The sequence below is a fragment of the Oscarella lobularis genome, unplaced genomic scaffold (assembly GCF_947507565.1).
Source record: "Oscarella lobularis unplaced genomic scaffold, ooOscLobu1.1 scaffold_75, whole genome shotgun sequence".
NCBI lineage: Eukaryota > Metazoa > Porifera > Homoscleromorpha > Homosclerophorida > Oscarellidae > Oscarella > Oscarella lobularis.
In genome coordinates, this window is record NW_027077201.1 from 88,541 (window position 1) to 103,767 (window position 15,227).

Consider the following 15,227-nt stretch of genomic DNA (forward strand, 5'->3'; position numbering starts at 1 on the left):
TGTAGACGCATAGAAATGATCGGTCGGAACTGACTCTTCTGAAAGACGGCGAGCACGAGATGAACTGCGCAGTCTCGCGATGCGCATTCGTTTTGCGTCGCTTGAAATGGCGTCCAAGTTGCTGCGACGCTTTCGCTTCCTCGGCATTTCTTAAGAAAGGAAATAGAATTTTTGAGAAGGATTGAAAGATTTAAGAAGGCTGAGATATTGTAAGTAGCCCTGAAATTGGCTAGGAATTGATCAAGTCAACTCACACTCCGGTGATCTGGAAAGATGAAATGTAAGAACAAATGTAGTGGAAGTTGAAAATTTTACCTGTCACGTGAGTTGAGTTAATGAAAGGCCAAAAAAGAACTTTTGGCAAAAAGGCTACAGAGAATAGTACCTGTAGACTCGTGGGTATCTAAAAATTAAAATTTCAAAAAACATATGTTGTGATACAAATTAAGTCGAGAAACTCATGGCTTATGCTACAACAAAAAATAATGTCTTTAGTCGAAAAGACGAGTCTCGTGTGGTTTACAAGCAAAATTGGAAATTTTCATTTTGAAGATTTCGAACGTCGGACGTTCCGCTGAACAGTCGGTCCAACGAAATCCAAACTAGCTGGATGTCCAGAAGCGACTCAAACACCGACTTTACGACATTCAGTCGGGTTTCGAGAGAGATAGCGTATTCAAAATCCTAAAACAGAGTCAGAATAATATTGAAATGTCTACATAAATGATGGCACCTTTTGCATAATTTATTTTAGAATGCAGTCGATAGAATAAGGTCTCCGATACACAGGAAACGATTGCGCCAGTCTAAAGTAAACAACAAGATTAATTAATCAGCTAAAAAAAGCAGACTGAAAAATATATGAATACTACTTTTCAGAATTCATTAAAAAGGTGTTTCTGACGCCCAACAAAGTCCTCTGCGCAAACACCGGTATCTTTGACTAAAGTTGTGAAACATAGTTTTACACCATGACTTGCAGTCGTCCGGACAAGATCAAACGCGGAAAATTCCTAAGGCTTATTAAAAAGTTAGCAGCATTCTTTGCGATCTCTAGAGCAGTTGTTTGTCTAGCAAGGATAAAACGAATAGGGTGTTTAATATACCAAGTAGACATGCGATGAAAACGAAGACGCGATTTTTTGTTCGACCAATGCTGATCGCTAAATCCATTAGCTTTTTGCTCCTTTCTGCTGCATCGAAACTAACCATCGCCTATAGCGCATCATTAGTTAGACAAAACCTATGGAGCGTTTTTACAGTCAAAAAGGCATTTTTCACGTGTTTGTTTTCGTGCACGATTGTATGTTCTCCTGCGTGACTGTTTTTAAGTTTTTATGTCTGTCTGTCTGTCTGTCTGTCTGTCTGTCTGTCTGTCTGTCTGTCTGTCTGTCTGTCTGTTTGTCTGTTTGTTTGTTTGTTTGTTTGTTTGTTTGTTTGTTTGTATGTTTGTTTGTCTGTCTGTCTATCTGTCTGTCTGTCTGTCTGTCTGTTTGTCTGTATGTTCGTTTGTTTGTCTGTCTGCATGAAAGCACGTGTAATTCTGCGCATGCCCTGTAGCGATCGACGGGACTTAGTTTTAAGCAAAGGCGGTCGCGCATCTGTCACCATATCGACCTTATTCTACGACATTTTCCGACGTATCTGGAACGAAATATGTCCCACGAAGAAAGAGTATCTCCCACACGTCTTTTTTCGGATGCCGTTCAGAACTTGGAGCGAGCGTTTCGCGAAGCGAGCTCTAATGCCGCTTCCAACAGTCCCTTCGAGCCATTGTCGGCACATGCGGCTTTTCGATCGCCGGGCGAGCGTCTCAATCGACGAGACGGGATCACATCGCGTGAAGAAAGACCAATCGGTAGAGCAGATTATTTAGCGACCTCCTTTTTATGCATCGTACTCTTGCCGCAGTGTTGCAAAGCCAATCGGCTTCGTTCATCGAAAATGACGCGAATACATCTAATTCGTACGATTGACTTGCTACGTTGATTCTGTCGCCCCAAATACATTATTTTCTAGTAGCAGACGATCGTCAGCCGCCAGCGAACACCGACGTCTCTTTGCGTACAACCCCGCACGGCAGCAGCATCAAACGTCGCGCAAGCGGAAAAAGAAGGAAAGGGACACCGGAGGCTTGTGGAAAAAATTGTTTATATGCCTCAGTGACAACGACGCCATTACCGCTCCTTTGGCTCGCGAGAAAATACGTCTTCAAGAGGCGAATTTGGGAGAAAAAATGCTGACGTTTCCTCTCTGTGGAACAGAGAGCGACATCTATGAAGAAATCATTCGCGCCTACCCTCCTTTAGAAGACACCGGATACGAGATTTTGAAACTCGGTGGCCAAGGCCGTCGAGATTTCGACGATATTTCGTCGTCTGCCTCTAGTGTCATTACCCTTAAAGCAAATGTAGGACAAGCAAAGTGCTACCTTCGCCCTATAGTTGCTGCAATTGATGTCGACGAAGAAACCAAGAAATACGCTAAAAAAGATAAAGTAAGTTTAGTCGTACTTCAATTAATTTTTAACCGGGAACTCCTAATAGATTACCCATCAATGCAAAATATGCAAGGAGTTTGTCCCCATGGTGCAGATGCGAAGCCATGCACTCGAATGCAAAAGGTCGTTCTATTCACCCCCCTAAAACAATTTTACTCATAACCATCAATCTGAAGGAGCATTGATTCTCCGACTAACACTGCACAGAAAGAATGCTGTTCAGACAATGTCAGCATTGCGTCGACGTCACCACTTCCTCAACTAAAGTGAGTCGGCCTCGATTTTGAACTAGTGGATAATAAATTATTTCGTAAAAGTTTTGACGATGTCATTGACTTGACAGACAACAGCATTCATGCACAATCCTTGCAGGTAAGTGAGACATGTACGCACTGTTCAACTATAGAATAATTGTGTTTCAATTAAGGAGCGTAGAGATCTTGTAAGACAGCAGGACCTAGCCTATGAGAGAAGTCTTGCAATAGACAGCGAGAAGGTGACCATCAGCATTTTTTGGGAAACAAGGTCAACGCATTTTTTTACCTTTGTAGACATCACGGCAAGAACGTGAACAGGCCAGTCGGGACGTCGACCACAGATTGAGTCGGTCTAATGCAAGGTGAAAAGAGCATGAATATGCTAATTTATAACGTTACCTTTTTGCCAACACACAGTGATAATCACGTCGCAACGGTACATGAGACGCCACATGATGTCTGCGAAGAAAACCAATGAGAATTTAGTAATATTCATGTAACGTTCCTTTTACCAGATTATGGCACACAAAGCCACCCTGGCTTCTTTTCTTGCTGACGAACCAGATGAAGGCGAATACGACAGTGTAAGCGTGAAAGCACGCCTTCTCAGTGGAGAAGTCATTCGGCGACGCTTCTCGGGTAGGCGGCATACAGTGCAGGTGCGGCCTCGATCACGTTTTCTGCGTTTAAATGCATTTCCCTTATTGACACTCTGTCAGGACTTGCTTGTTTGGATCGGCGCGCAGGACAATGTGCCAAATTTCGATTCCATTGACGTGAAGTTTAGGCGATCATCAGCCGTGCTTATATCTGTCAGCGAAATGGACCAGTTTGCGACGTTGTTGGAGGCATTTGGAGGAGCTGTGAACGCTTCTCTAACTATTGTTGAGGTATTATCCTGTTATGCAGGGTGCATCTGTAATGAAGCCTTCTTTGAAACGTTGTATGTACAGAGACATATTGAAAATACGCCAGGGCAGCAACGAAATGAGAATCCAGGAGAAAGCAGCACAGCTAACATGTATAAGAATGTCATCATTCTGTAGGCACACACAGGGCAGCGGCAATATAATCTGTGTATAGGAACTTCACCTCACTTGGCGATGTCATCAAATTTCTAGAAGATCAAATTCATCCAAACTATTCCGATGAGTACGACCCGGACCCAAATGAGGAACAACTACTTCGTGTCAGCGTGCGAAGGAATCATTTCCTGGAAGATGCACAGGTCTTCTGTTCACGGAAGTCGTTCGATCCTTTGCGAAAGATCAAGGAATGATACCAAATCATGCAAACGTGTTAGGCAATAATTCTCTTATACTTGCAGGTTGTCTTTGTCGGCGAAGCGGCCATCGACACGGGTGGTTGCCGACGCGAGTTTTGGAGACTACTCAGTGAAAAAGGAAACTCGACTTTTTTCTGGGGTGACGAGACGAAGAGAGTTCCAAGATATGATAGCCAATTCATACTGGTAAGTGCGCGAAGGGTATTGGAAAACTTTTTATTAATACAAAAAGATGACATTAGGGAAGGCAATTCTTCAATTTTGGAAAGTTGCTTGCCATGAGCTTGGCGAGAGGCGGTAGCGGATTTCCGCTACTGGCGCCTTCGGTCTATGATTACTTTATTCATGGCGACGTTGCAAAGATAAACCCACAAGACGACGAAATCCCAAACCCTATTGTTAGAGAAACAATAGCAAAAGTGCATTTAGTCTTACTGGCAGTGATCACAAGATGATAATCCTGTTATGATTTCAGGTGGTTGCAGCTGTCCGAAACGGCAGCATGTCTGCGCTCGACAACGACGACGAAGCATTGGATACCATAGCAAGGAGTGGGTACACCGGGGCAATTATCCTCTGCCGTGAAGTGCAGATACTGAAAGCATTGCGATTGGCCTGCTACGCTGAGGCCAAAAGCTCCCTTGACCAGTTTCGCGAAGGGCTACAGGCAATGGGCGTGCTAAATATAATTACGAAGTATCCAAATTTACTTCGACCTTTCTTTGTTTTTGAAGAAAGTTACAAGTTAACTTCTGGTAAATATACGTGAACATTTTTCACTGTCAGCATTCTAATGCGTTTCAGAAAAACTACTCTCCCTCATGCGTAAAGTCAAATACTGCGCAAAGGACGAAGATGAGGATTTATGGGAGAAACAAACGTCAGCATTTTTCTTTTTTGAAAAGTTCGTTCAAGACTGCGAAGGTGAATTAATATACTAAAAACAATGTATTAATTGGTGTACGTCGCAGATGACTACGAGAAAACGCAGTGTACTGTTGAAGACATTCTCGCTTTTTTCACGGGGTCCAGGAATATTCCGCCGTTAGGATTTCCTTTGTCGGGCACCATTGATTTCAATGATAGAGCGTCCCACGCTACTGCGTCAACTTGTACGCTTACGTTGACGCTGCCATCGAAGTACGGCAACGACGAAGAGAGAATGTGCGAAGCCCTCACTGAGTCATTCAAGAGCATAGACTATTTTGGTCAGGTTTGACTGCCTTACGTGTCTTTGACGTGTGTGAACGATAGCAATATGTCCGTGATGCACTACGTATCTTTTTGATCGTGTACTCATACATGTACGCTCATGCATGCTTTTCATGACTCGTAAACGTCATGACGAAAGAAGCATTTGGCAAATGAAAATGCATGTTGCTCCAACTACCTGTCTGTGGGAATGATACGCACAAATAAATATTTAAATGTTTATGTCACAAACGCGTAACAGAGGACTGTCTCTACATATTTGATGCAACGAAATCTTTTACAGATAAAAATATGTCGATACCGAAGCTTGAGCTGTCCGAAAGAGGATTGCAACGGCGCTGCAGCTCCCCTAACTTTTCTTCCGACAATGGGCTCAGAGTAGTAGGAACTTCCACTCTATCTGCTCCCGTAAGTGGCGGAACGGGACCGTCCCAGTCTATTCCAAATGAGTCCTGAAAAAGGGAAATTATGAAAAACAAAGTGAGTAACGAAGATAAACGTTTTCAATTTGTATTTTACCCAGTTTCGACTACGCATTTCTGAGGCAGGAAGCTGGTCGCTGTTGACCATGGAAAGAAGGCCCTCCGTCCACAATTGCGGGGGAGTACGTCCCACACCACTGATCTTGTGTTGCATCCATCCGTTAGCCCACATGCGTAGATGCCGATTTATGCGCGGTACATACGTGAAGTGCACGCAAAAAATGTCATTGTCGTCGGACGGATTAAGCTCATTGCAGTCTTCGAGGTGATGAAAAAGGCTGTAGTACAAAGCTGTTACACCAGCGTAAACATCTCGCCAAAGCCTTTCAATCCTTTGGTTGTGCACACTTCGCCCGGTAATCATGGATCCTCTCCCAGGGCCCCGCAGCGGATGAGATAGCATGTACGATGCTACGTCGACATTCTCTCCACCCATGTCTGAACGCACTCTAGACGGCAGGCCATATTCCTCTACTGCTTTGAGAAAGAGATTGAGCACCGTTGACGCTCTGTTGTTGGGACTGCAATGAAGATACACTGGAATCCTTGTGAACCCGTCGATTCCACCGTGAATGACTAAGCGCCATCTAATGGAAAGTAAGTATGTAAGTATTTTTCGAGTTGCATTTGTCGTTAAGGTGTCACCGTATCAGCTTATGATTGCCGTCTATATGCCACAATGAAAGAGGCATGGAAACAGCATATCCACGTCTGCGATGAATCTGGCACATCCATCGAAGAGCGACACCTTCGGGATCAACGCGCTGAAGAGACTCTCTCACTCTGTGCTGCTGCACTCGTAGGCCTCTCGAACGTAGAATTCCCATGACAAAGCGATAGCCGTTCTGGGGAAACATAGCTTTGACAGATTTCACCTCTTCATCAAGGTCAGAATCTGCGAGATTGGCGTAAGATTGGCGAACTGACATACCGTAACTGCGTAGACGTCGACGAATAGTGCTCTCGGAAACTCCCAGCATTTTTCCCATGGAAGCAATTGTAAAGCCATATTCAAGTAAATGCTCCAAATGGTTGCGCTCAATCACGTATGGAGGACGGCCTCGTAATGATTCACTTGACGCCTGTGCTTGATATCCAAGACCTGTCTCTTGTACCAGCGTAGTGGTACTTTGCAACAGATCGATGCAACGGCGAAGACTCGACACAATAGTGTCTATCGATATTCCTGGCGGAAAATTCGTCATTATCACGAAATGCCTCGCTAGGTGCTCTGCACGCAACAAAAACGATTCGACGAGATCGAAGTTCAACGTATGGCGTTGCTGAGCTTGTTGGACGTCGTCGAGAAGCCCTCGGAGACGAAGAACACCAGAATCGTAGCCGGGAGAAGCCATCTTAGGTAATTGATATTGCACAATGCACAGATGCACAGAGGGCCACTATATTTGCGCAAAAGGGCATGCGCCGAACGTCATGCGTAACAAACAAACAAACAAACAAACCAACAAACAAACAAACAAACAAACAAACAAACAACAAACATACATAAAGACATACAGATAGACAGACACACAGACAAACATACATACATACATACATACAAACAAACAAACAAACATACAAACAAACAAACAAACAAACAAACAAACAAACAAACAAACAAACAGACAAACAGACAGACTGACAGACAGACCGACAGACAGACAGACAGACAGACAGACAGACAGACAGACAGACAGACAGACAGACAGATAGACAGGCAGACAGACAGACAGACAGGCAGACAGGCAGACAGACAGACAGACAGACAGACAGACAGACAGACACAGACAGACAGACAGACAGACAGACAGACAGACAGACAGACAGACATAAAAACTTAAAAACAGTCACGCAGGAGAACATACAATCGTGCACGAAAACAAACACGTGAAAAATGCCTTTTTGACTGGAAAAACGCGCCATAAAAACCTTCGACATTGCCGTTGGAACGTTTGTCTTCAAAGTAAGGGCGGTATTCACAAAAGAAACTTTCATAATCAAACTCACGAAACGTAAAAGATATCCATCAGGACCTTTAAGATCTTGTTCAGATAGTTAAAAAGAAAGTGCCAGCGAGAATGTCTTCAAAACTGCCGTCTGTTTGTACCCTGCAGAAAGGCCCTCCGATGACCACTTGGCTTGACTTCGATAGTTGCCCCACCTGAAACAACTCCTACATTTCAAGAGATTGCTGAAGAGTGCAATATAATATTCTGTAAAATTTTCTGTCCGCACATTTAACACAAAACGATGCTGACAACGGTTAAGTCGGGCGACACGGGTAATGAAAGACCGTTACTTACTGGATCTTTGTTTAAGGCCGTCGTTTTCGATCATTTTTTGCAACTTTCTTTTGCTCCGTCTTTTCTCTTGTGCTGATATTTTTCAAAACTTTGAAACGATGATGTCGTTTTTAGCAGCAGCAGTTCACCGTTTGTAACTCCTCAGTATAAAGAGGCTGTCTATGACATCAAAGGAAACGATTAGACATCACACTTGCATAAACTTTACTAGTATTCTCTGCCATTTGGCGGAAAGTAGGCGTCTCACACCGAAGTACCACTTTTCGCTTCCGGCCTGCCTTATAACTTCCTGCCTTACAGCATCCCTCACGCTTTTCAGGCCCCCATTGACACCGTGAGTGCAAAGATTGATATCCACCGCATTAATTGACCTGGCAGCTATTGCGCTGATCCTGCGTTTACGACGGAAAGCAGTTACATGAAGTTGGTCAAAACCCATACCGTCTTTGACAGCTTCGTAAATAGACGCTAGCTTCATCGAGGAATACGAACGCATCTGGGGTTTAAATTCTTGCCTCAATTTTCTCCAACCAAAAGACGTCTATGCGTCCTTCGTCCCTCTGGGAAGCAATTCTATCAGCTTTTTAGGCTGAATAGAATTGTGGAAGTGAAAGTCTGTAGAAGGTGGACGGCAAAGACCTACAACATATCTATCATTGAGCCAGCCAGTACCATCAAAACTAGCCACTCAAGGTAATAGGCTACAGTGACCACAAACGGGAAGTAACAGCAGCAGCAACACCTACATATAATCGCAACGCAGCGCAACGGGTCAGATAAGGTCACTTATGATCTCCTCGACGACTCCTGGAAGGCAAAATTCCGGCGATACTGGAAGTTTTTCTACTTCCTTGCCCATTTCATTGCGTGCTGACGATTTATCTAATTAGATGTTTCAATATGTTTTTAATCAAACCTCTTGAACGCCGCTGGCTTTGGCCAGCCTCCATATTTAGCTTTCCGGCTCCTTGGATTCTCTCCATCTTCCCTTCACTCGCTGCGATTAATATTTTCATAAGAAATCATTCAGTTTTAAACGTTCTATGACTAGTACAGGGTATGTCAATCCTTCCTTCTTCACTTCATCTTCACAAGCGCTCTTTGAATTCCGCGTGGACCTCTTTCTAAGCCCGCACGGTTTTCGGCCTGAGAGTCAGCTTCTATAAGGAACGAACAGAAATAGCGGCTCCAATTGTTTTTATAAGCAGTACCGAGAAAGTCGTCTCTTTCTTCCGCCTAAGGTCGTCTTGATTTTCCGCCGCCGTGGTGCTGCATAGACTCCAATGCGGACGCTATGGCTAAAGAACGGCTTTTGGGCTAGTAATCAGCTTATTTAGAAGACGAATAAAAATAGCGGTTCCAATTGATTTTCTTAGGAGTACCAAGAGCGTCGTCTCTTTCATCCGCCTGAGGTCTTCTAGAATTGTCTGCCGCCTTGATGTTGCATCGGCTCCAATAGAGACGCCATGGTTGAAGAACAGTTTTTAGGCTTGCAAAAAGCTTCTATAAGAAACGAATAGGAATAGTGGGTCCAATATTTTTTGTTAGGAGTACCGGGGACTTCTTTTCTTTCCTTTGCCTAAGGTCGTCTTGATTTTCTGCCGCCGTGTTGTTGCATTGACTCCAATGCGGACGCTATGGCTGGGAAGTTTTTTGGGCTCGTTATCAGCTTCTATTAAAGAACACCGTCTCTAATTTCAATTGTTTTTGTTAGAAGTACCGAGACAGTCTGTTGTCAAAAACGACCGTGCAAGAGAGGTCCGCGCGACGACGTAGCAGACGAAGAAACACCTGACGGACCGAACATTGCCACAAGGGCACGGGAGGCGATGTTTGGGTGGCGGCGGAATCGGACAGGTGCGGCACGAGTGCCTCAAAGTAGAAGAGGGCGGGGTCTTGTTTTAAGTGCAAAGTAATGGGTTACCCAGCCCGAGATTGCGAAGAGGTCGAGCGTCGTGGTGGCGCTGAGTTCCGAGTTAGCGCGGCGAAGAGTTTCCGAGGTCGCAGGGACGCGGAGTGGTTTTTACCTCAAAAAACCGACGATAAACGAATAAAAACGCCCTGAATCCAAGATAGGGCAATAACAAAAAAGCAAATGATACAATTCTTTTACGCTTGCTAAACAATAAATATCCATAACCTCGAAAATAGCAAGAAATCCAACAATTCCTTCACGTTAATAAGCATTATACCAACTACAAATAACCAAAAAACTCTAAAAGAAGCCCGTTTAGTTTACCGTTTTCCATAGGAGCCCCAATCGCAAATCAGCTCCGAAAAATAAAAAAAAACTATCTGTGAAGCCTTTAGTTAGTCAGGTGACCTGACATTTCACGTGACCCGGAGGGAGAAGGGTCATGTCAAACGCTTTATGTCAAAGTGTTGCCGCCGCACTGTACAGTGCGGCCCAATCATACGCCGAGACCTCTGTGACGTCTTATCAAATTAATTACGTAGTGTTTCAGCACGCGATGTCCGAGTTTCGTAAGAAGGAATCTGTATCGAAAACGGCTATAGATAGGGCGATCAACTTCACAGCTGCGAAGCTTTCCATCGAAAACGCCTATCCCTAGCAGCGGCACGTGATCCGTAGCCTCGTCGAGGGGAACGACGTTTTTGTTTCTCTCCCTACACGATCACCACGTACGGTGCATTCGCCGCACCCTAAACCCAAGTCCGAAGCCATGTATCGTGCAGTTGTAGTCAACCGTACGGCCTATTACGTCACAATGAAGCTAAGTGGATAATTGAAGCTTCCGCATTCCTACTGCAGCACTTAGACATATGGCGTTTGACCTGACCCTTCTTCCCGCACATGAAGGATCAGGTCACCTGACCAGCTTTTAGTAGGGTTGCAGGACGGTCAGCGCGCGTTCTAGTTTCAGTAGTATATCATTGGAAGATGTTACTAACAAAGAGAGAGTTTGGCCTCTGGATCCAGTGAGTGAGGATACTGTAGGGCAACCGAGCTCGACAGTTTTGGTGAAGAACTAGCTGAATAACCGGCTTCGCCCGGGTTGTGTGCAAAAAAATTTAAGGTTCTCGATTGAGCCTTTGACACGCACGCGGAAATGCTCACTTCAAATGTTCAAGCACCATTTCCAGTTATTACTATCTACGCGCCTTCCTGTCTTGGCGCGTGCAAAGGCGTAATTTCTTGTTTTATTTGCGGTTGTGTAATTAGTTAATAGTAGTTGGAGCATGCTAAAAGAAACACAAAAACATGCAAAATGAAATAGCTAAAGACAGCTTGTTTAGGCTGATAAAAATGTAACGCAAAGCCAAAATGCCTCCCGCAAAGAGCGGGGAAAAACGTCTATTGTTACTTGAACTCAAACAACAGAATAATGTTATTCGTTATCGAGAAGTTTGTCTCCGTCGAAGCTGTCGCCCTCGAATCTGGCAGATTTCGCAGCGGAGGTGTCTTGGTCAGCGTCAGCGTTACTCGGAAAAAGTGAACGCACGGCAGAAGAATACTTGCGCACTTTCGGGGCATTATTGAGCTGAATGACGTCAACGATTTTTCTGGCTTTGTTATATTAAACGGTTAATTTTGGGGCTAACAAAAGAAGCTTTTCAGTGATGCTCTTGGCCGGTGTTTTGATAATTTTTATCATTTTGGAGCAGTGAGCTTTTTAAATTAATTTACCTTCTGTCAGCCGCAATCGTCAACAACGCCGTTATATCATCGGAACAGTGGTCAATGTGCGAAAGGCAGCTGCATGAGGAGCATCGGGCGTATGGGACAGAAGAATCAGACTGCGAAGTGTGGCCAAATTTGCACGCGGGACAAAGTGCGTGAGAAGAGAAACTGGTGACCCCAATAATTTTAGTGCCTTGAACAACAGTAGTCTTTCAGACAAAAAGAAAGGAAACGGAAAGACAAACCCGATGTCGTCAATAGGATGAATTTCGGCGTTTCCTTTTGGGGTATAGAGAGTAAATTCATCTTCGGCAACTTTGACCCGCATGCCAACGAAGCTGTAGAACTGGTTTATTTCAACGACGTCGGTAAAGCGCGCCCAAAGGGTCAGAATGACATTTGCGGTGTCGTCACTAACGGAAGCGCGACGAACGTTGACACCAGTAGAAGATTCCACCGTTTCAGAAAGATCGAGAACTTTAGCTTTGAACGACACTTTTTGATTTGTAACTTGATCCTTGATTTGAAGAAGGGTAATAAACTTCGTGAGATCTGGAGTGGCGTCAATGTAAGTAGTAACTGATACTTATTTCGGAGATTTCGAAAGGCCCGTAAAGTCCTGAATGCGGACGTCAACGCCTCTTCCAAATTTGATGCGCTTAATTTGGGCGTTTGTAAAACAGACGGTGTGGTTTGCTGCAGCCAATTGAGCGAGTCGCTCCCTGCGGCTTGGCGTAAAGGCAAACGAATCGAATTCGGCCTGTCTCGTCAGCGACAAAGCCGTGAAAATACTTGGTTGACCCAGAATCCGTTACGTCCGACAAAATGTCAATAACTCCATGGAGGTTCGCTCGATAACCTAAAAGATCCTTTACTATTGTCGAAAGAAGGCGTAAAGGTAGTTACTAACTGAAAGGTGAGTCGTGAATGTTGGCAATGAAAGAAAAATCTTTTGTGACGTACGGACGGGACCCCGGCGACGAAAAAGCGGCCATATGCTGCGCAAAAAGCGAAGAGACCCTGTAGCAGACGAGAAAACAGACTGCAAGAGAAAGAGTTCTCACTTTCAAAGTCGATTTCTGTAAAATCTTGAAACTGGCGAGAGTAATGACGAAAAGACTCACAGGCAAACTAGGAGAGTCTTGAAATGTAAAAGTTATGATCTGCCTATGAAAAAGAACGGCTCACAACGTCACACGAAGCGGTGACAAAAATTCTAACGTCGATTCAAATGGAATTGGATCGACGATTCCAGTTTTGAATCCTATTGAAGAGGTATTTTCAAAAGTTAAGTACTATTTTAGAGGTAGAAATAGATCAGGTGAGTCAGGTCGTGAGTTGGTTGTTTCTGCTTTTTTAAGTGTTAGTTCTGATGATTGTAAAAATTATGTTGAGCACTCCGGTTATATTAATTAATAACCTAAGAAAAATGTTTTGAGAAATAAAACTGTTCTTAAAGAAGGAAAAACGATTCTTCTCTAATTATTTATGTTACTCTAGCCAAAAGTCAAAAGAGGAAATTTTTGAAGACAAACTAAAGTGTTATAGACGTTTCAGTATGACAGCTTTCTGGTCGTCGTAATCCCTTTCATCAATAGCCCCTGCTTGCAGCAGGCTGGAGAGCTCTTTTAACTGTGCTATATATTTGCTTCTGGCGTCCACGTCTCCAGCAGATGTGCTTTTTCTGGGGGTAGAATCAACGTCGACGTTAGAACTAGATGTAGCGGACGCCATTGCTGTTCCCAAGTCTGAGATTGCCGTAGCGACAGCTCCCCTTCTGGTTTTTTCTCCGAAAATTATCGAATCATTGGAATATTAGGAGCAGTATCCTGTGACGCATGTGTACCGCTATCAATCATTTCAGCCCAAAGCCTGTATTGTAGTGCATTGTATTCGTCCCCATGTATACTCCGCAGACTGCGAATGAACAAGCTCACTCGTTCGTCCTTCTGCATAGCGGCAGACGTTTTACGTTTCTTTGTTGCGTGCTTCGAATCAAGCTCCTCGTCGTCAGTGTCAGTATCGGATTTCTCATTTTCGTACGACGCCCATAATGTTATGTCTCCTTGCCTTTTAATCGATATAAGGTGATCCCATAATATACTAAGTATTTAACAGAAGACAATCGACTTGACCGGCTATGGCGCTTCATACGTAGAATGCATTGTGCGTTTATGCGCAATATCCGCTTGAATGAATTCGCCGCTTTGCTCAAAGTGCACTAATTAGGCGTATGTCCGGTATACCCGTTTTGTGAATAGTATTCGCGGTGTGAATAGTATTCGCGGCGAGCTTCAATGGCGACGTGGAAGAGCGTTCAGACGGATCGAAAGGACGACACTGGCAAAAAGAAGGTCAGATCGGATTTAGAATTACGCTTCCGATGAAGCGATACGACGTGTTAGAACTACAAAAGCGCAGGAAGAAAGGCCAGAGAGGCAGGACCAGTCGAAACCGATGTAGCACGTGACCGACCGCATCCGAGATGGCGCGGGCTCTTACCGATGACGTCAGTGGCAAAAACAGAGCGATAATGCAATTTCGGGACTTCTCGAACGGAAAAAGGCATCGCGGAATTGAAAAATCGCATTCGAAAGTGGGAATGACTCGCGAAAGTGGGCAACTACGAAGAAAATAGACGATTTTCCTAAAAGGGGCCTCGATAACGATCAAAAGTGGAAGCGTGTTGAGGAAGACGTGAAAGAGTGAACCCGTCGTCGAGAAAGTCGTTCGCGCGCGTTGCGAAATCGATCGATGTCGATAATCTTCGAAAACGGGGCTTCGCGGGCGTTTTCGGCGCAAATCGACAATCGAAAATGCTTCGTAACGTCGAATAACGGCCCTCAGAACTTTGAACAAAGCGAAACAACGCCCGAATCGCTGAAAAAAAAAACGATTTCCGAAAAGGGGCCGGAGGCGAAAAAGCCCGTAACATTATCTTGATTTTTTCGCAAATCTCGAAAATTCGTCGAAAATCGGCTTCCGACGCGAATTGGCGGAGGAGATGGTGAACAAAGTCGTCACGTGACGTAAGACCAAGATGGCGCATATGCTAATAGTGGCACGGATGGGCGAGATCAGCATAGGCCTCTTTGTACAGGTCGATGAGACGACATTCAGGTATTTTTTGCACAAACATGTCAGAATGTGCTGGATCAATAGACAAAATTGCAGCCTTGCCACACATCGACAGATTGCTTAGATAATTATCGATTTCCTGGCACGTCGGTTCAGGCGTAGTGAAGTCGCGCTTTCGATGGTTTGATTCTGGTTTAGGAGCCTCGTTGCTCTCCATAAACTTTTTCAATTTTTTTCTTTAGTCAAGTGAAATCGATGTCAGACGTTCGCGCAAAATTGACAGGCCTAGCATTTGGAGCAGTCCATTGGCATGGACGGACTCGATGTGCATGATGTCGTAGACGTCATCCGAGTTGGAAAATCAGCGGCGAAGAGCAAAGCAGCCACATGCGAACATGCTTTGTCTAGTCCAGCCATGCACGTACAGTGCGCGCAAATCACCGTCCCGCCCGCTTCGCCGCCAG

At 44.5% G+C, this 15,227-nt stretch overlaps 2 protein-coding genes across 2 annotated transcripts; one reads left to right on the forward strand and one right to left on the reverse strand.

Annotated features, from left to right (window-relative positions):
* Window positions 1–2,121: 2,121 nt before the first annotated feature.
* Window positions 2,122–5,446, forward strand: LOC136199344 (uncharacterized). The gene is given in 16 exon segments (XM_065989522.1): window positions 2,122–2,497; window positions 2,547–2,623; window positions 2,677–2,766; window positions 2,818–2,872; window positions 2,928–2,996; window positions 3,052–3,119; window positions 3,175–3,214; window positions 3,273–3,416; window positions 3,477–3,647; window positions 3,711–3,778; window positions 3,841–4,024; window positions 4,079–4,198; window positions 4,243–4,461; window positions 4,518–4,797; window positions 4,847–4,966; window positions 5,014–5,446. Coding segments are annotated over 16 exon segments (2,214 nt in total). The 5' UTR covers window positions 2,122–2,236; the 3' UTR covers window positions 5,262–5,446.
* On the reverse strand, window positions 5,382–6,749 carry LOC136199345 (uncharacterized). The gene is made up of 4 exons (XM_065989523.1): window positions 6,382–6,749; window positions 5,774–6,323; window positions 5,609–5,706; window positions 5,382–5,436 (listed from the first exon to the last, which is right to left on the reverse strand). The coding sequence occupies exons 1-4, from the start codon at window positions 6,723–6,725 to the stop codon at window positions 5,382–5,384; spliced, it is 1,047 nt and encodes a 348-aa protein (XP_065845595.1). The 5' UTR covers window positions 6,726–6,749.
* Between the last annotated feature and the right edge of the window lie 8,478 nt (window positions 6,750–15,227).